The sequence below is a fragment of the Bufo bufo genome, chromosome 3, assembly GCF_905171765.1.
Source record: "Bufo bufo chromosome 3, aBufBuf1.1, whole genome shotgun sequence".
NCBI lineage: Eukaryota > Metazoa > Chordata > Amphibia > Anura > Bufonidae > Bufo > Bufo bufo.
This window is the reverse complement of record NC_053391.1, coordinates 653,584,192-653,606,370: the sequence shown is the minus strand read 5'-3', so window position 1 is coordinate 653,606,370 and position 22,179 is coordinate 653,584,192. Positions and strand designations below refer to the sequence as shown.

At 44.9% G+C, this 22,179-nt stretch overlaps 1 protein-coding gene across 1 annotated transcript in view; it reads right to left on the bottom strand.

Moving 5' to 3' along the window:
* The window catches only part of PDGFD (platelet derived growth factor D), a 237,123-nt gene that overhangs the window by 116,863 nt on the left and 98,081 nt on the right, over positions 1-22,179 (bottom strand). Inside the window, exon 3 of the mRNA XM_040426276.1 lies at positions 21,274-21,454. Within this exon, the coding sequence (XP_040282210.1) occupies positions 21,274-21,454 (181 nt within the window). The remainder of the gene's footprint in view (positions 1-21,273; positions 21,455-22,179) is intronic.

Genomic DNA, 22,179 nt, shown 5'->3' with positions numbered 1-22,179 from the left:
CATTTTTACAAAGTGTGCTTCAAATACAATATTTGACTATGAATGCGCCAAATTTTGCAGGGAGAATTCAGATATCTGGAACCTCCTATAATCTGACATATATCAGAATATCACATTTCGTAAGTTTTTACTATGTTTTCTACATTAGACTTAAGTGATGCTCCATGTTGGAGAAGCTTTGCAAGATTTATTAAGAAATCCCTTAAATTCACATTCAAAAAGTGCTGAATAAGTGATAACTGTTAGATTTTTGGGGGTTCAACTGTTGGGACCCCCACCAATCATGGGAAAGGGCGTTCTGTGTCCCTCTTGTCTCGTGATCTGTGGAAGTACCACTGGTCAGACCCCCACCGCTCTAACACTTACCCCTTATTCAATGGGTAGGCAATAACTGCTATTGGGATACTCCTAAAATAGCAAGTTTGACTGTATTCACTGTATTCTCCTTGATAATCTTTCGGATTACTACGATGCACCCATTCAGATTATTACTTTGGTGAGATGTGATTTTACACTCAAGTGTAGAACTGCTACATCTGTAGTTGATGAATGGACCATCAAAAATGTTTACAGCTGAAACAACTCCTTTGAGCCTACCCGATTCTTAGGTCGCGCTCCCATCTGCATCAGAGCCCCCACTGGAGTTTCCACCACAAACACAGGACAAAATATTGCAGAATTTAGTCTGGTAAAATGCTAGGTAGTATGACTTTAAAGTCAACGGGGTCCATCGAGTGCCATTTGTGACAGATCCAGTCTTTTTATTGTTCTGCTCTTATAACAGAGAAAAGCAATGTGAATAAAGAACCGCAATGTGAAGGGGGCAAGTCATCTTGGTTTAGCATCAGGTAAGCTATCGACGACATCATTGTCTTAGCAAAAGCTTCTGCGGTCTTTCCCACAGATCAGATCCTTCTCGTTACATAGTTAATGTTCCATAACTGAATATAGGTGCTATTGGTACTGTAGATCTCAGTTCATAGTGTTTCCTGCACCACACCATAGCTATAGAAAATGCTTCCACCCACTGAGAAAAAGCCTCAGTAGGCAAAAATCCCTTCAACCCTTGTATATTTTTCAAAAAGATCAATTAATATCAATTTTGTTGATGTAATAAGAGCAAAACCGTTCAGAACCACTGATATAAGTGCATCCCTCCATATTTCAGTCGGAAAACTCATGGACTGCACAGGTACTGTACATGGAGGTAATGCTGTTAGGAGCACTCTGATCTCAGGGATTTTTGACCTGTGATGCCCTTATTACATCCAAAAAGTAGATGTGGTTTGTTAAAGTTTTTGAAATGGATAACTAACAAACAAGTACTGAAGGAATTCTAGCCAATCCTATGTCATGGTGACCCATGCCATGGTATATGTCCCACCAATCAGTCTCACAACACCATGAGAGGTGGAACTAGTCATGCTAATGGATATAGCTTAACTTGATAATTCCCTTCCTGGTTGATCCTTACTTAAAAAATTAAATATTTGATATATTATAAAAATGGTAATTATATAAAATCCAATTCAAACTCAGTATGCTTCCAATTCTCATTTTTAATTTAGAATTTTTTTTTATGGTCTTCCACCACTACGTGTTTCGGAATCCGGCCCCGCTACTGTGCTAAATCAGCATCGATGCCAAAATATACAGACTTGAGCCACTGGGGAAATAATGGAGATCTCCATGACTCCAAACTGCTGCATAGTTTTATTTTTACATCAGACACATAGAGAATATACTGTATCTGACTGTGTGAACTATGCTATGATTGCCAGGACTGCTTTGTAAGCTCCATCGCTTGCCTCCACTTCTCCAAGTCTTTCCAGGAACAGTATTGCGAGTAATCATTTATTACTGTGCAGAATTTGCACTCATACACGTATTGATTTTTCCAATCCCCCAGCAGTCTCAATTGGTCTTCTTTGGTATTAGACTTGTGTTTCTTCTGCTTTGCTTAGGGCAAAATGTTGTCCGCAGTTTTCAATTACAGTAACACCACGAATAAGAGATAAGCAACAGCATCAAGTATGACGAATGAAGGGCAAGAGCTATGTTGGGAACTACAGTCACATGCTATGGATCTCATCCCTTCTTGTAGTCACTTCTCCATATTATTCGCTATTTGCAGTTGGTTCCATACAACTATGACTAAGGCTACTTTCACACTAGCGGCAGGACGCATCCGACAGGCTGTTCACCCTGTCGGATCCGTCCTGCTGCTATTTCGCCGTGCCGCCGGACTGCCGCTCCGTCCCCATTGACTATAATGGGGACGGGGGCGGAGCTCCGATGCAGCACGGCAGTGCACAGCGACAGGCCGCCGGACTAAAAGTACTGCATGTCCGACTTTTTAGTCCGGCGGCCTCTCACCGCGAACTGCCGTGCTGCGCCGGAGCTCCGCCCTGTCCCCATTATAGTCAATGGGGACGGAGCGGCGGCACGGTGAAATAGCGGCAGGACGGATCCGACAGGGTGAAAGTAGCCTAAGAAGACCTCAAAAAACGCAAGACATAATGCCTTCTATAATGTGAATGTCTACCCTTAGGCTCTGTCTACATGAGCCTTCTTCAAGAAGTCCATAATTTTTGACGGGATGAATAGTGAGACTATTGCAGCCAACTGTGGAGAAACTTGACGGGCGCCAATACGAGTCAATGGGGTACATTGGACACCGATGGTATCCATCATATGGTGGATCTGGTACTTTTTTTATTTTTGTGTTTCTGCTCCTATGGTAGAACAAAAATACTGAAAATTCGATGGAAGTGTGAACATAGCTTTATACACCAGCAGGGACACCACCAGGGGGAGCCTAGGAGCTTACTGCATACTGTTATACAGTACATTGACCTCAATTAAAAAACAGTATGGTATAGACTCCTAAGCTCCATCTAATGGTGACTGTAGATAACCAAAATGTTGTAACTTAAATATTGATTGTGCCTGTCATTTACCTACTAGACAATATCTAAAAATGATATACAGCAATATAAATAAGAGTGGCCAATAAAAAATTTTACTTACAGAAAACCTTGTGCTACACATGGAGATCCTATAGCATTGAAGATTCACAGCTTCACTGACCCTAATGCTAAAACCACACTGCAGGCACACCCTCTCCTAATTCATTGACAGGGCCAGGTTCCTGCACAGTCATCTAACCTGAGTGTCTTAATCAAGACGTAGGGGCTGACAGAGGAAGCAAGATGAGCCAGTGTGCACACAGTGATTTGGGCCCGCCCTCCGTGCACTTGACTCCCCATTTGTATATGGATTAAAAAGAACTTTTTCTCCAGAATGAAGCAATGGATCGCTAAGCACGTTACAAATGTCCACTTGATACATGGGGGGAATTAATTGGGCAAGTTTTCTGGCCTCTTTATAAACAGTGGGTGGGCTTAGCAGGAGGGGTGGGGCCTCTTGTGTCCTGACAGGTTTAACATAATTTCTGCCATAAACTGCCATGAATCATAACACAAATCTACACATAGATCCGCACCTCTTAATAAATTTGCACATCTTACTCTAGCTCCCTTCTAATTAAGACATGTAAAACAGTAGTCAACAAATCGCCCTCATGGTTGTTTTTGACAAGCCAATAAAAGACTGCCAAAAACTATGAGGGAAAATTATCAAAATCTGTACAAGAGTTTTCTGGTTTACAAATTTTATGATTTTTTTCCAAGTAGCTTTTTTGTGCAAAAAAAATAAATGCTAGTTAAATAATAAATAAAAAAATTACATAAAAAAACATGGGCAGAGTTTAACAAAGGGGCGTGGCCTCCCATGGCCTGACAGATTTACTATTATTTATCTACCTTATTTACATATGAGATTCTTAAAGGGGTAGTAGCAAGCTATTCTCTAACATCAGGATAGAGGATAATAATAAGATCAGTGGGGGAGGGTACTACTGATGTGACCCCCACCAATTATGAGAAAAGGGAGCCATTACCCCCATGGCGCTCCCCATAAGAGCGGAGGTTGTTCATGCAGTTTCTCTCCTGCCATTACATTCATCTATTTGAGAGCTCCAGATAATACAGCTGAGAATTCGCGAGTTATGGGTCCCCTTTTCTCATGATTGGACCCCCTCCAATCTAATACCTGTAGCTATCCCCAATGCTGTGGATAGGGGATAACCTGTCAAAACCAGAATACCCCTTTAATAAATTTGCCACACATTACTCCCGCAAATTACTTATTAAAACTGGCTTATGAAACATCAGTCAATAAATTTCCCCCCGTGTGTAAATGAAGTTCTAAAGGGAATATTTTTGAAAACCCATTTTGAATTTTACGACAGCTGTAGCGAATATGAGAAGGGGTCCTCCTGACCTCATTTCTAGGTTCATGGGCAATAAAATAAAAAAATCGGATTACTTCTGAATGTACATCCTCATATACTAGGGAAGCACGGGTTAATTACAGCTCCCTGGAAATAGCCCAAAAAAGTGCTTTGAAAAATTCCAGCTCTACTTCTTGCTGCCAATATAACATCACGCACTACATAAAATATAATAAAATAAAATGACATTAAAGTGTGTCAAACAGTTGCGCATATAATCAGGGATTTTGCAGCCAAGTCTATAACGAATTCAGACAAAAGATGAGATGCGAAAATAAAAAAAGACCGTAACAGATGTCTTTTATGTGCAACAAAAGAAAAAATATCTGCCATGATTAAAGTCCCTTACTGCATATAGAGCTAAGCCGAAAAATTCTTAATGACTATATTTAGCGGCTAGTACAATAAAATTGAACGGTTCACATATAGAACATTGGTGCTTTGTGCAGATATAGGTAAGCAATGTCATTATTTTTAATTGCCCATTTAGGGTGTAAATTCAGGTTCATTATCTTCATTTATGTTTTAATGATTCAGTGTATTGAGACAGAATAGTAATGATCGAAAGTTTACTGCAGCCGGCGGAGAAAAAGTTTACTCTTCTCTGCACCAAGTTAGGAGACGACTTAAAGGTCAAATGAATAGTTCAGGTCTCCAATGGGAGGAACTTTGGGAGAACAGATTTTTAGATCCTATTGATCTAACGTGTTCAGATCACCAAATAATTAAATTGCATTAGGAGGCTTTGCCTCTAATGCCATCAGTGTAAGGTAGCTATCCAATAAGTCAATCTTTGACCTTGAGACATGACTTGGATAATAATTAAGCCAGCATCTCATCTGCAGACAGCTCTTCCCAGAATTCCAGAGGAGCATGCCCGGCTTATAAGACTCCTCACACTATTTAGACACTCTCCATAAGGAGATATAGTACCACCCAAATCCTGACCTATGCCTCTCACACAGTTAATGCTACTTACACATCTGAGGGTACTTTCACTCGCGTTTGGTGAGGATCCGTCATGGATCTGCACAAGCGCATCCGTTCAGAACGGATCCATTTGAATTATCTTTAACCTAGCCAAAACTGAACCGTCTTGAACACCATTGAAAGTCCTGTTAACTATAATGAGGTCTGCCAGAGATCCATCTGCAATCCAGCAAACATGCAGAAAATCGGGCAGACCGAATTCGCTGCACACTGCGGTTTTTATCCGGCCAATTCCCGGCATTCTCTACTGGACTGCAGTGCTGCAGATGTGAAAGTAGCCTAAGCCAGTCCTCTCTGCTCTGCACTAATGAGGGGCTATCACCTTAAAGCAGCTGTCTGCAGATGAGATCCTGTCTTAATTATTATCCAAGTCATGTCTCAAGGCCTGTTTAAAAGGATGAACATTGGCTTCTAGGATAGCTATCTGGAGACATTAGAGGCAGAACTTGCTAAGATCTCATTTGCATATCCTTTTCCTGGAATTCCATGTATGATCTATAAGACTCCTCATGCCATTTAGGTAGTCTCCATAAGGGGATATAGTAGGCCATCATAGGCCATCAATATCAGATGGCTGAGAGTCTGACCCTTGACTCCTGTTCAATTAGCTGATCGAAGGGGCAGCGGTGCTCCAATGAGAGCCTCTCCCCTACGCTGTTTACAAGGCACAGCACTGTACGTTTAGTAGTGGCTGTGCCTGGTATTACAACTCAGTCCCATTGAAGTGAACCAGCACTGTACCTCATATGGGTCCGGAGATCTTCTCATTCACTCCTGCAATTGCTCTGATAGATTATCTTCAGCCTGCCAGCTCAAGGGGCATGTCCTTTCTGCTCTAGTATTCTCCCTGTAACTACCACAGCTTCTAACAGAACATAGGGCTGGTAGAAGTTGAAGATTTAAACTGAGCGCAACTGACCAGCTCAGTGAGGCAGACAAAAAAATAAGGAACTGAACAAACAGCAGGTGGCGCTATACAGATACATTTTATTGAATAGCTCACTGGCTATATAAAAATTTTAATTACATGCAAGTATTCAGAGCCAGGTGCTGGTTTGAAAAATGTAGAATATGCTTTGTGACACAACCCCTTTAATGGGGCAAGGAGTTCCTATTTATCATTGAATTTCTTGGAAATACCTGAATGACGCTGTTTGTTCTGCGAGTGTTCCTGACAGAGAGCGGATTCCTAGAAGAGCAATGCAGTTATTCCGCGTTGAGACTATTATTTCATATTGGACAAGGAATGGACGTGTAAAATATGACTTCCATGTAAAAGAAATTGAGAATTTCAAAGGTAAACTACTCCCGCTACACGTCAGCACGGATAGCACAGGGGCTCGGCATGAAAAGCTGTATAAACAATAAGCAGCGGTTGCCGGTAATCTATGCAGCTGCTTATCTTGTCAGCTGGAGAAGATATTTTTCGGTACAAATATTTACAAGATCAGTTTCAGAGTTGCATCTCATGACTTTCCCGGGTGCACTGATTTCTTTTTTCTTACAAGATTCAACAAGAACAGAAAGCGCGAAGCCGATTTCCATTTTACAATACATTGTATTCTTACAGGAGAGAAAATATAGCTGCTCTTTCCCAGAAACAGCGCCACACCTGTCTGCAGGATTTATGCAGTACTGCAGCTTAAGGCCTCTTTCACACGGGCGTTGCGGAAAAATGTCCGGGTGCGTTGCGGGAACACCCGCGATTTTTCCGCGCGAGTGCAAAACCTTGTAATGCGTTTTGCACTCGCGTGAGAAAAATCGCGCGTGTTTGGTACCCAAACCCAAACTTCTTCACAGAAGTTCGGGCTTGGGATCGGTGTTCTGTAAATAGTATTATTTTCCCTTATAACATGGTTATAAGGGAAAATAATAGCATTCTGAATACAGAATGCTAAGTAAAACAGGGCTGGAGGGGGTTAAAAAAAAATAAAAATCATTTAACTCACCTTAATCCACTTGCTCGCGATGCCGGGCATCTCCGTCTGACTCTTTTACTGTCTAGGACCTGTGGAGAGCATTAACTATAGTTTAAGGACCTGGGATGACGTCACTCTGGTCATCACATGGTACGTCACATGATCTTTTACCATGGTGATTCACCATGGTAAAAGATCATGTGACGTACCATGTGATGACCGGAGTGACGTCATCCCAGGTCCTTAAACTATAGTTAATGCTCTCCACAGGTCCTAGACAGTAAAAGAGTCAGACGGAGATGCCGGCTACGCGAGCAAGTGGATAAAGGTGAGTTAAATGACTTTTTATTTTTTTTTAACCCCTCCAGCCCTGTTTTACTATGCATTCTGTATTCAGAATGCTATTATTTTCCCTTATAACCATGTTATAAGGGAAAATAATAAGGTTCGGGTCTCCATCCCGATCGTCTCCTAGCAACCGTGCGTGAAAATCGCACCGCATCCGCACTTGCTTGCGGATGCTTGCGATTTTCACGCAACCCCATTCATTTCTATGGGGCCTGCGTTACGTGAAAAACGCACAAAGAGGAGCATGCTGCGATTTTCACGCAACGCAAAAGTGATGCGTGAAAATCACCGCTCGTGTGCACAGCCCCATAGAAATGAATGGGTCAGTATTCAGTGCGGGTGCAATGCGTTCACCTCCCGCATCGCATCCGCGCGGAATACTCGCTCGTGTGAAAGGGGCCTAAAGGGGTTTTCTAGTTCGTATCAACATCCTATAAAGCAATCCTTTGTGAAGGTTGTTATCATTTTGTAATGTATTTCTTTTACCTGTATTGCTCCTATCTTCCGTTCTAGGCTCTGGTCACATGACTATGTCCATGCAGCTCATTGGTAGGGGAGTGTCTATGTAACTAGCTGGGTGGGAGGAGCTATAAACTAGCTGTACGTTGTTAGGGGCGGTGCTAGAGCTGTGGCAGAGGAAGGAGAAGAGCATCATGGGTTTGGTTGGATACAGGAACAGGAAGTGCTACATACAGGATGGAAACAAAGCAGAGGGATTGGGTTACATGGTGAAAACGGGTCAGGAGAGTCTTAAATTGAAAAAGAAAAAGCACAGAGAAGATGTCCATGAGGTAAGCAACTACATGAGAAGATCTGTTAAAACTGTAGCAATCCTGGAAAACCCCTATAAGGGTCTATTCACAAGTCTGTAACTGTTTTGCGGCCCGCAAATTGCGGATCCGCAAAACACTGACACTGGCCATGTGGATTCTGGTTCTGGATTTTGCGGACCTCACATGGCCGGCCCTGTGATATAAATGCCTATTCTTTTTTGCTGCTGAACGGAAGTGCGGATGCGGGCAACACGCGGTGTGCTGTCCGCATCTTTTGCGGCCGCGTTGAAATGAATGGGTCCGCACCCGTTCCGCACAATTGCGAAACTGATGCGGACCCATTATGCGGACGTGTGAATGGACCCTAACTCTACTCACTACAGTGGAGATGCAATATCAGACACAATCCATGGACAGGTGTGGCGCTGTTTCTGAAAGAAAGTCATGTTTTTCTAATCCCAGGGAACCTTTTTAACCAATTCTCACCCAAAGAGTGGTGCTAAGACGTATTCCATCTGCCTTACAGGAGGAAATATCTTCCACCATAAGTACAGAGAACCATCAAAATCATTTATATACCAGGGGCATACACCATAAAAAGGCAGACCATGTGGCCAGGGCCGCTGATAGGCCAGTACAGCTGGCCCAGTTGTACCGGGCCCGGCTGGCAGGGGGGCCCGGGCTGCCGACTCCCGACTCATAGGGACCGGGTTGCCACCCGTCCGGGATTCACCCGGACAGTCCGGGTTTGTAATCCTGTGCCCGGGTACAAGCCTTTCTTAGACCCGGGCACAGGATTATTCATTCAAACTGCAGTGTGGTCCGACCGAGACTCCGATCGCATATTTAAGCTGTCACTCCGGGTGATCAGCTGAGCGCAGCGCTCCCGAGCCTCCCCTCCTCCCTCCTCCCTCCTCCCTCCTCCAGTCTACACACTACAGTACAGTGATGCCAGGCAGCGCTGTGTTCACTCACTGTTCAGGCTCCTCCCCTCGCTCCTCCCCTGCCTCCTAGTCCCTCCCTCCCTCTCTCTGATAAGGAAGTGATGACATCAGAGAGAGAGGCAGAGGGAGCTCCGTGGGAGAAATCATTCTTCTTCTCCTCTCCAGTCCAGCTCCAGCAGCCTGCCCATGTAGTGCCCACTGTGCCCTGCCTGCAGACAACCTGACCAAGACAGTCCTGACTCCTGAGTCCTGACACCTGTCCTAGTCTGTCACTCACTTCTAAAAAGGTAGAAATATAAAACATTTGAATTGTGTAATTGTATGTAACAGTGTGGGCTTCTGTCACCCCACTAAACTCTTTTTTTTCCGGCTTCTTATAATCCCTATACTGCGATATATGAATACATAATGTTATTAGTCATTTTGGTTCAGTAGATAATGAATAAAACAGATTTTTATAATATGTAAATTACCTCTCTACCAGCAGGCAGGGCGGTTACTTGCTGGTAGCAGCCGCATCCTCCCATCATAATGACGCCCCCTCCTCATGTTGATTGACAGGGCCAGCGAACGCGATCGTCCTCTGGCTGGCCCTGTCTGCTATCAAGTTATTGCGCCTGCGCCGTAGCGGTCTTCAGTCGGCACAGGCGCACTGAGAGGAGGACGCTCGCTCGGCCGCTCCTTCCTCAGTGCGCCTGCGCCGGGTGTAGATGTGACGTCATTGGTGTAGGCGCACTGAGGAAGGAGCGGCCGAGCGAGCGTCCTCCTCTCAGTGCGCCTGTGCCGACTGAAGACCGCTACGGCGCAGGCGCAATAACTTGATAGCAGACAGGGCCAGCCAGAGGACGATCGCGTTCGCTGGCCCTGTCAATCAACATGAGGAGGGGGCGTCATTATGATAGGAGGATGCGGATGCTAACAGCAAGTAACCGCCCTGCCTGCTGGTAGAGAGGTAATTTACATATTATAAAAATCTGTTTTATTCATTATCTACTGAACCAAAATGACTAATAACATTATGTATTCATATATCGCAGTATAGGGATTATAAGAAGCCGAAAAAAAAAAAAAAAAAGAGTTTAGTGGGGTGACAGAAGCCCTTTAAACAGGTTTCTGAATCTGTCAATCATCAGAAAAAACGTTATGTTATGTAGCTGACTGACATTAGCGATGTGCTGATGTCAGCAGTACATAACTCCCTGCCTGCCGCTGCCGCCGTTCTCTTAAAATAAAGACTTATCATATGCTAATGAGCCTCTAGGTGCTATGAGGGCGTTCCTGCAGCACCTAGAGGCTCCGTCTATTCACCCTTTGGCAGTGGCACGCCCATGTCCAGTTGATTGACGTCCGAGTTCTCCTCTTCGTCCCGTAAATCCCGCGCCTGCGCCGAATACTAAACGGGACGGCGCAGGCGTGGGATCAGGGGCGTAACGATCGCGGTGCGACAGCGACCAAGGGTGGAGACGGGACATGGTTGGAGGCGGGACATGGGCGTGGCTGGAGGCGGGGCCTGGAAGGGGGCCCTCCCTCCCTTCTGTTCGGGTTTGGCTTGAAGAAAAGGTGGCAACCCTACTCCCGAGCCATTTTAATTTTTTTGCTGTCAGTGGGCTGGCTCCAGTAACAGCAGGCAGTGTGGGGGCGGCGCTCACTCACTGACGTCACACGCCTGCTCCTCCCACTAGGCGGCGCAGGCGCGTGACGTCAGTGAGTGAGCGCTGCCGCCCGCACTTGTTACTGGAGGGTGGAGGGAGGAGGCAGGAGCTGAATGTAAGGTAGTATTTTAGTAAAGAGATGAGCGCTGTGCCTGTGCTAAAATTAAAGTTACTGTCTGCAGCCTGCACGGCTGCACCGATTTATTAATGTATACTACTGTGAGTGGCGGGGGGGGATCTATATGGATGACGTCATGACGGCACTGTTATAGGGAGGGTGGGGGATCCGTGGATGGCACTGTTATGGGGGGGGGGTCTGTCATGTGGATGACACTTATGGGGGGGGGGCCGGGGGGTCTGTGGATGACACTTATGGGGGGGATCTGTGGATGGCACCATTATGGAGGGGGATCTGTGGATGACACTGTTATGGGGGGGATCTGTGGATGACACTGTTATGGGGGGGATCTGTGGATGACACTGTTATGGGGGGATCTGTGGATGACACTGTTATGGGGGGATCTGTGGATGACTGTTATGGGGGGGATCTGTGGATGGCACTGTTATGGAGGGTATCTGTGAATGGCACTGTTATGGAGGGGTATCTGTGGATGACACATAGCATAAGATGCTATATACGGTATGTGTCATCCACAGATCCCCCTCTATAACAGTGCCATCCACAGATCCCCCCATAACAGTGCCATCCACAGATCCCCTCCATAACAGTGCCATCCACAGATCCCCCCATAACAGTGCCATCCACAGATCCCCTCCATAACAGTGCCATCCACAGATCCCCTCCATAACAGTGCCATCCACAGATCCCCTCCATAACAGTGCCATCCACAGATCCCCTCCATAACAGTGCCATCCACAGATCCCCTCCATAACAGTGCCATCCACAGATCCCCTCCATAACAGTGCCATCCACAGATCCCCTCCATAACAGTGCCATCCACAGATCCCCTCCATAACAGTGCCATCCACAGATCCCCTCCATAACAGTGCCATCCACAGATCCCCTCCATAAAAGTGCCATTCACAGATCCCCTCCATAACAGTGCCATTCACAGATCCCCTCCATAACAGTGCCATTCACAGATCCCCTCCATAACAGCGCCATTCACAGACGACCCCCCAGCGCCATAAATATCACTTGTAGACAAATCTGCATGTTGTTTCAAGGCGGCGTCTGGGGAGGGGCCAAGGGCGGGGCCAGGGGTGTGGCTGAAGGAGGGATCAGGGGGTGGAGCTGAAGGGGGCCCCGTCATGTATGCTGTACGGGGCCCCATGATTTCTATCAGCGGCCCTGCATGTGGCTGTCGAAAGGGTCCCTCAAGACAGGACACCCCGCCCAGGCTGGTCCTGTCCACTTTGATGTTGGGTGTCCAGAACCTTTGTAGGACTCCCCTTTCCAGAAGAACTGCATTATTAGCAAATAAGAGGAAGGGAATCGGCCAAAAGGTCATGGAACGGTGAGGAACAGAAGCAAACACCAGACCTCTCTGCACCATAATGGAGGGCCACGTGGTCCCTCTCACTGTTATATGGGCATGGAAATAAAGAGGAGACTGCACATGCACGGTTCTCTTTATTCACTGCTATGGAACCTCGATAAGCACCCATTGTCTATGATGAGACAACCCATTTAAGTAAATAACTCAGTGGCTATGCTAAATTTTTACGGTAATTACTTGCAATTACAAAAGTATTCAGATCCAGGTGCTGGTTTGAAAGCTATAGAATATTTTTCATGGGACATCCCCTTTAAGACATCAGCACAAGCGACTGGTTCTGAAATCACCTCCAAATGAGGTTGTCTTCTGCTGGACCTTTGGGACCCATTTCTTTAATGTAATGTAGCTTGGGCCAAACAGAGGATCCTCTGGTGGGCCAGTCTGACCCTGGTTGTTGGGGGTACTGTGGGTATCATAATCTGGGCACTTTTGATAGCACTGTTATGGGGGCACTATGCATAGTATTAGGCTAGTGCTTTTATGGGGGTGCAGTGGACAAGAGGAAATTATTCGAGGAAATTATTCGAGGCCCCACCCTCTGTGAATATAGGACCTTAAGGGCCCTGTTTTATTAGGGGTCCATTATTGTCAGAGCATTAGCCCACCCGAGAATCCTCTGGTACTCTGATGGGCCAGTCCGACCACGGCTGTGGATGATATTATGAAAGCAAAGTAGCAACAGTATCTGTCACGGCCTATGGTGTACGCTGTGACACTGTTGCCACACTTGCGGTTGCCCGCGGCAACGTTTTGCTGTGAGAGCATGCGGTGGCAGTGTCTCGGCCTTCTGGGTGATTGCCGTGACATGGTTGCCACGCATGCTGTTGCCGGTGGTTACGTGGTTTAGTTTGCTTGTGTGTGCACTTCCCCTTTTAGTTGTAGCCTCCCTCTGTCTGGTGCTGTAAGGGTTAACTCCCTGACTGGGTGTGGTCACTTGGCTTATACCTTCTGTGGTTTCCTGGCTGGAGTCAGTTGTACTTCAGCTGTTGTTGGTGCTAGAGCTCTGCTCCAGTCCATGGTGTTCCATCTGTCCAGTGAGGGCCACTCTTGTGGTCATCAATGTTATCCTGGTGTCTCCTTCCCTTCCTGTCTTTATTTGTATGAAGTGGGTTATGTTCAGGGTGTTTGTATGTCTAGTTTGGTGTTACATGTCTGGTGGTGTTTGGTGTCCAGCATGTTTACTAGATATTCCCCTGTCTCATGTTATTGCAGCTATGTGTGTCCTGGGTTCCTGTGTGGTTTGTGGTTTGTGCTGTGTCCTTTAATGTTGGTGTGGACAGCAGCACTAGTGCACGGGTTCCAGTCGTTGTGTGTGTGGCAGGTAAGTGTGTTATTTGTTTTGCTTACCATCCATCTCCTTATGCTGTATGTGTTTCCCTTTCCCTGCTTCTAGGCCTTTAGAGACTCCTGTCCCTCCATGTTTTGGATGAACAGGTCGTCTCTCCCCTGCTCCTGTGAGGGATTTCCAGGGCGACTCAGGATATTAGGTATCCAGGGTATGAGCCGTCCCACCATCAGGGTCTGCTCATACGGTTAGGAGTTAGGGAGAGGATTAGGGATGCAATAGGAGGTGACCTGATCCCGGCGTCCTGGCCTAGTTGCTACCATTATCCTTCTTACATTGTATGGTGGGGGGTTTCCCCCACTCCCCACTGTGACAGTATCATTATGGAAATTCTAAGGACGTTGTTTTGTAGGCAGCGTGGACGTCACGATGGAGACATTGCTTCTGTTTTGTGGCCAGCGATGCTACGGGGCAGTGTCACCTGTAGAAGGACATTACTGGACAGAAAAAACCCTCATCCAACCTCTGCCTCAAAGAGCGCGCCTGATCTGTAGGTATTCATCACAACCCTCATCTCAGATGGCGGCTAATTCATAGTGACAGAACTGATCCCGCGTTTAGTACACAGCTATATTTCATTACTCCTCATACCATAAGTGTAACATTGCCACATATCGCCATGATTGATATATTTAGATGACTCATAGATCTGCAAAATCTGGCCGTCTAATTGAATCCTGAGAAGATATTTTGTACTTGTTCTCCTCTTGAAAGCAAATTTACCAATAAATAACTGAATCAGAAAAATCGACAGCAGAAAATTGGACAATCTCGTATGACAATTTCCAACAATCCGCAGTAAACGGTTATTGATATAATGATGACGGGGGCTTCAGACCTTCTCCAAACACTGAAATATATGATTGTAGTAAACTCTTCTATCTATATTGCATTTTTTTCCCCTATGGATGGACTGAGCAGATATTTATGACTATACCATTTATGCCATGTGCCCATGGAGACATTTTGCTATCTTCTCTGCTGATCAGATGGAGGACATATACAGCAATTCATCTTCCTGGAAGGTGGTCACAACGTCTTGTGGCAGATAAAGGCTGGTCATACATGACAGGAAAGAGACAGTGAGCATTCATTTAACGGAGTTGTCCGGGTTCAGAGCTCTTCTTCACCCAGGCAGCCTCTGACATGAGCATCACAGCATTTCATTCTCCGATCCTCTCTCTTGCCCTGCACTGTATTGCGCAGAGCAAGGTTTTTTTTGTTAACATTTTTACACTGCTAGGCTGAGGCTTCCGCCTAGCAGTGTTTCTGGTGATGTCACCGGCACTTCTGGGCAGGCTTTAGTGCTGTCCTAGCAATTTTACAGGCTAAGGCAGTGCTAAAGCCCGTCCATTAGTGTCGGTAACGTCCCTTGGCTCACAGCTGGGCAGAAGCCTCCGCCTAGCTTACCCGTGGAGAGCGCGGTACGTCACCATATCTCCAGAAAAAAACCATTACCCTGAGCAATTCAGCGCAGGGCAAAGGAGAGCATCCGAGCATGAAATGCTCTGTTGCTCATGTCAGAGGGGCTGAGTAGGGGAAGAAGAGGATATGTCCAGGTTTAGCTCTGACCCCGGACATCCCCTTTAATGGGCTTGTGCCTTCATTAAATGTTATTTTAGTATAACTGAGCATGAAAAACTAGTTCCTTTTGAAATGTAGTTTCTGTTGCAGAAATTTTACAGTTGTGAGATATTCTCATTACTTCACTATAATGGCGCCCTCTGGTGTTTAAACAGTAAAGTAAAGTGCACATCCAACCACTGAGGTGGTCACACATGCTCAGTTCCATCCTTTAACTGCCAATCGCCACATCTACTGTTAGAACCTGTGACAGTTACAGGAAGAGAGCTGCAGCAGAAAGGAAGAAAGGACACGCTCTCTGAGCTATGATAGGTAGAGTGCTGCAGCAGAAAGAACATACTCCTTGAGCTGTGATAGGGAGAGAGCTGCAACAGAAAGGACATGGCCCCTGAACTGTGATAGGGATAGAGCTGGAGCAGAAAGGACATGCCCTATGAGCTATGCTAAGGAGAGAGCTGCAGCAGAAAGAACATGAAGCCTGAGCTGTGACAGGGAGAGAGCTGCAGCAGAAAGGACATGTCCCCTGAGCTGTGATAGGAAGTGAGCTGCAGCAAGAAGGACATCCCCGAACAGTGATAGGGAGAGAGCTGCAGCAAAAAGGGCATGACCACTGAATGTAACGATACCTTTCATTTTACAATTTGTTGCATTGTTCTGGAAAGAAAGTACTATTAATCCATATGCAAAGGGCCAGTAAAGTGCACAGAAGGTGGGCCCAACCAACCTGTGCACCCTTATTCCTCCTGATTCATCCACCAACTCCTCCCTCTCCTTTTTGATTGACTGAATGGGGGAAGATGACTATGCAGGACCTTGATGCTGAACTACAGGTATACAACTTCATCCACTGTGTCCTGGACGTAACTGGTAACTGCAGTGCTGCTCTTAAAAGGGTTGTCCAAAGCTGTAACCTACGATGCCTGGGCCCCTCATACAGACAATACTTACCTGGTCCCCGATGCCAGTGTCCTCCCGGATCCCTCCACAGCCATTGCTGCATCTTCCCATCATGCAGATCACAACATCCGGTGATGGGGGGGTGCCGACAATAGCAGGCCGCAACAATGACACGTGATGCCAGGGGGGCAGGTCAGGTCACCGTTGTGGCCTGTTATTGACTCCCCCCCCCCCCAATACAATGGAAAGCGATTCGTGACAAAGTAATTCGTAACAAATCAAATTTCTTGTAAAAATTTGGCGAACCAGCCAAATGGAATTTTTTTAAACTTTGCTCATCTCTAATTAAGAACTGCCATATTCTGAAGAAACTGAGACATTTTCCTGGAATACATGTACATCCCCATCACTGTGACTGTTAGAGCCGAGAGGACAAGTGCACTAGGGGCTGGAAACCATCCGTTGTCAGGACTCAGTGCATAGTGCCCAGAGCTGAACAAGAGTAAGAATCATGAGGGTAAATATATAGTCTGGGGTCAGAATTTTATGGGGGGTCTGAACTAAGTTAGGGGCCTGGTCTAGGGTCTGAAGTTAATGTAGTGGGTCTGAACATATTTAACAGATAAGTGAATTGATTTGTTAGGATCAAAATTTGGATTTCTTAGAGTCAGAATTTTTGGATTCTGGAGTGAGGGAGAGACAGATAGAAAGAGAGAGACACATATGATTAGACTAGAATCGATTTGTACCCAAATAGAATTATTTGGTCAATTTGGACGAATCAATCTGAAATGAATTTTGGGAAATTTGCTTATCTCTAGGTAACGCCTTAAAGGAGTTTTCCAGGAATTAAGGAAATAAAATTACTGAAAATACTTAAATATTACTTTATTATAAATATATTCTCAAATACCTTTAATTAGTTATAGTAGTTTATTTTGTCTAGGGAATCATAGGAGAAATAAAATGGCCGCTGTCCTATTAGTACACACAAAACCTGTGCTAATCACATGGCAGGACAAGTTACTTCACAACACTTAGGTAAAGAGCTGCATCATCCTTCTCTCTGCTCTTCTTGTCAGGGATTATGATCCTGAATACAGATGATAAGATCTTAAGCTGAATCTCTGTAGGAATGGAGTTCATAAGGAGACATGAAGTACAGAGGGGAAAGTGTGGATAATGAGCAGCCGCTCTTGTATGCAGTCTCCATTATTACAGTCTGTCCTGTCCGTACTCTCTGTACTTCATGTCTCCTTATGGACTCCATTCCTACAGAAATTCAGCTGAAGATCTTATCGGCTGTATTCAGGATCAGAATCCCTGACAAGTAGGAGATGAGACTGAGGAAGCTCTTTAGCTCGCTGCTCTGAAGTAACTTGTCCTCTTATGTGATTAGGACAGGTTTTGTGTGTACTAATAGGACAGTGGTCATTTTATTTCTCCTAATCCAGGGATCAGCAACATTTGGCACTCCAGCTGTTGTGAAACTACAATTCCCAGCAAGCTCCATTAATTTCTATGGGAGTTCAGAGCAATTATGCATGATGGGAGTTGTACATTGTAAAGGACCTCTGGTGGTGTCACTGCACTCATCACATGATCCATCACCATGGTGATGGATCATGTGAAGGACCATGTGATGAGCGTAGTGATGTCATCAAAGGTCCTTTACCCAGGTCCTGAAGAAAAAGACAGAAGAGATGCCGGCTGCGCGAACAAGTGGATTAAGGTGAGTTAAAATATATAGATTTTTTTTTTTAACCCATCCAGCCCTATTTTACTATGCATTCTGTATTCAGATGCTATTATTTTCCCTTATAACCATGTAATAAGGGAAAATAATACAATCTACACAACCTTGAACCCAAACCTGAACTTCTGTGAAGAAGTTTGGGTCTCGGTAACACATTCAGTTTTTTATCACGCGCGTGCAAAACGCATTGCACCCGCGCGATAAAAACTGAACAACGGAGCGCAATCGCAGTCAAAACTGACTGCAATTGGGTACCTACTCGCGCGGGTTTGCCGCAATGCACCGGGACGCATCCGGACTTAATCCGGACACGCTCGTCTGCAAGGGGCCTAAGGATCTTGACTCCCATTATCCAATTCAAATCAGACATCAGCAGCCACTTTCCCCAACCAAAATCAGTGGAGAAATGTTTGCTGCTGGGATGGATCATGGAGGAATGCCTTCATGCTCTACACCAGTGTTCAGGTGCAACATTTTGCCACTTTTCACTAAAGTGGTGGATGGGCTGTGGCCATTAGGGAATGGGGCTTTGAAGCCTAAGGGTACGGCCACACAATCAAGTTTTCTGATGTGGTTTTGGAAGCCAAAACCAGGAATAAATTCAAGGAGAAGTCACTTCTCACTTTTAAGGTTCATTTTTGATTTTGGCTTCTAAAACTGCATCGAGAAACCTGATCGTGTGGCCGTACTTTTCTTTTACTTTCTTACTTTATGACCTTATACTTTACTTACAATACCTGTGCCAGAAAACCGGCGTAAATCACACCAGAAATCTACGCCAGCTCTTTGCAGGCATATATTTCATTTTCTGGCACACTGACTTCCGAGGTACACCAACATTATTAAGAGACTTGCGCCTCTTTATAATTTGGGTACATCTTACACCAGTGTATTCATTTTTTTTTGTTAAGACTTCTGAAGAACCGTCCATCTTTTAAAATAAATCTCCCCTCCGCCCCTCCACGTGTGATTATAAATTCCTGGGCTTGTGACTTGCCTCTGGATTGGTGTGTGTTGACAGCAGGAGACAAATATGTCCAGCACATGGGATAAAAGCAGTTCAGGCTTTATTGAGAAATCCATTCAAATATCCAGACCCAGGAGGTCTCAGAACTGCTCCCACGTGCGCCATCCACACTCTTAACCATGGTATGCGGTAATGTATACTGGTCAACTTTTGCAAAGTAGATTCCAGGAGAATGTAGGGTGCAGCACAGAAATTGTGGCACCCGGCTCTTACAGGAGCCTGGGAGATATCTCCTTTTTTCCAGGAGCCTTCTGAAATTTTTTAAAGAAACATAGTACACAGTGACCAATAAAAACACGTAAAGGGGTTTTATGGTATCTAGATATAGATGGCCCAGGATAGGACATTGATATCAAATCGATAGAGTCCGACATGTGGTGACACCAATTTTGGGCAGCGTGAGCAATAGAAAAACAGTGGACTGAGTCAGAAGCAGAGGGCTCCGTCCACTGTGTAGCGGCCGTACCAGGGAACTGCAGCTCAGCTGCCAATCAAGAGGACCTTCAGTTCATGTAATAATCATGATGCCAATCCGAGTTGTAAGCTGCTTCCAGGGTTGTCCATCGTCAAGAAATTTCTGGACTGTCCGTAAAAATAGGTGACTTTTTTCCTATGTCCGTGAAAAATAGATGTGACTGTGATTTTTTTCAGGCTGGTGGTACTTGACTTATTTTAGTGGTAATTATCATCATTTCACAGTAAATGCCGGTGATGAGTTCTTATCAGTAAATTGAGCTATAGACACCTATCACTTAAAATCTTTATCTTATCCTTCACTATCGTTTTCCTATTTGTCCGTAAAAAATGTTGGCTGTCCATGATTTTGGGATAAGTTGTCCAGAAAAAAAGAAAAATTCTGGTTGGCAACCCTGTTCGCTTCTACCCGTATCTACTGTGTCCTTCCCCCTTCCCTTGCAGATTGAAGGCCCTCATGGACAGGGTCCTCTGCCCCTCTGTTCCAGGCTGTCAGTCAATCCATGCTAAATGTACTTGTTTGTGCTTTACACTATGTACGTTATCTTTATGTTTTTGCGATGTTCCTATGTCCAAAGCTGTAGGATGGGGGAAAATCTATACTGGCCCTCACTCACCAAGCAATATGATGGAAGGGAACAATCAGTCATCTGATTAGAAGCTAAGGGCTCATGCACACGACCGTATGGCAGCTGTGCCAGTGCTGCGGACAGCAAATTGTTGGCCAGCGTTTCGCTTGAATGGGTCCGCAATCCATAATAATCTTTCTGTTCTGCAAAATAATAGAACATGTTCTATTTTTTGCCAGTGCCCCCCGCAGTGCCCTCCGTAGTGCTTCCGTGGGCTTCCGTTCTTGGCCTCCAATCCGCATCACGCCGTATGTTCCGGACTGTGGACCCATTCGGTCGTGTGCATGAGCCCTAACACCAATACTATGAAGCAGTTTTATATATCCTTAGCTGCGCCCCTACAGGTACTATGTGGTATTACAACCTGTCTATACTAGTTACAGAGACCATTCAGTAAACAGCACAATATGAATAGTTACTGATGGTCCTGCTGTTCTCCCAACAGTTGAAGGTCCCAGAGGTGGTTTCCACACATATCAGGAATTGATTGCATATCCTACGGACTTGCAAGACATGTTAAAAGCAAAAAAATGGAAATGCCTTTTTAATAAATAAATATCTGATATTTACTAACAGTTGAACATTTACTATTTGCACTATTTGCATATGCATGTGTTAATAATCAGTTGTAGGGGGGAATTAACGAGCCAATATTAAATACAGACATAACCAGAAGCTTGCTGACGGTTTCCACTTTCCAGATGTTATATTTTTTTGAATGAATAACAAAAAAGTAAAAATGGAATAAAAGGTAAGGCTACATGCACATTTTTAATGGACATTTTTTTCACTGACGCCTTTCTGAGAAACGGACGTTAAAAACGGACCCATTAAATTGTATAGGGCAGTCGGGCAGTGAAAGACAAGATAGAACATGTTCTATTTTTTTTACGTCCTTTTTCACTGATCGTCAGAAAAACTGCCGTGTGAATAACCCCATAGACTACCATTGATCTTAAAACGCTAGCCATGGTTCACCTGCTGACTTCACATCCATGTTTTGCTCAAAGTGGATGTTGTTGGAAGTTTTTGGAACATACAACATGTCACACAGGACTTACCACAAGAGAGTAACATACTTTGAAGCCGGGCTTAGCCACAAAGTGATCATCTGATTTGAACGTGATCTTCACTTGATTCTTTTTGGATGTCAGTCTTGGAGGAACGTCTTTATGTCCACACCATCGGCCACGTACGACTGTGCTGGTTTCTGAAGCTTCCTCCACTTCCACAAAATCATACCTGGATGTCAAAAGGAACGTGTGAATTTGATTCTATGTAAATAGTGAAATTTCTCTCAGGTTTAGGCCTCCTGCACACGACCGTTGTGTGCATCCGCGGCCGTTGTTCCGTTTTCCGTTTTTTTTCACGGACCCATTGATTTTCAATGGGTCCGTGGAAAAATCGGAAAATGCACCGTTTAGCTTCCGCGTCCGTGATCCGTTTTTCCAGTCCGTGAAAAAAATATGACCTGTCCTATTTTTTTCACGGACCTATTCAAGTCAATGGGTCCGTGAAAAATCACGGATGCACACAAGATAGTCATCCGCGTCCGTGATCCGTGTCCGTTTTTCCTATCATTTTCAATGCAAACTTGACTTAGTTTTTTTTTTTCACTTTTCATGTCCATGGATCCTCCAAAAATTAAGGAAGACCCACAGAAGAAGAAAAACGGTCGTGTGCATAAGGCCTTACATAGCAGTTCAGAACGTGGCCTCTTTTCTTACCAACTACCACTGGTAGACAACTGTCAAGTTTATTATCATCTTAAAAGGACACTACCATCAAATTTTTTAGCAGTTTAAGGGGCTGTCTCCCTTTAGCAAATGGCATTTATCATGTAGAGAAAGTTAATACCAGGCCCTTACTAATGTATTGTTATTGTCCATATTGCCTCCTTTGCTGGCTTCATTAATTTTTCCATCACATCATACACTGCTCGTATCCAGGGGTTATGGCCACCGCTG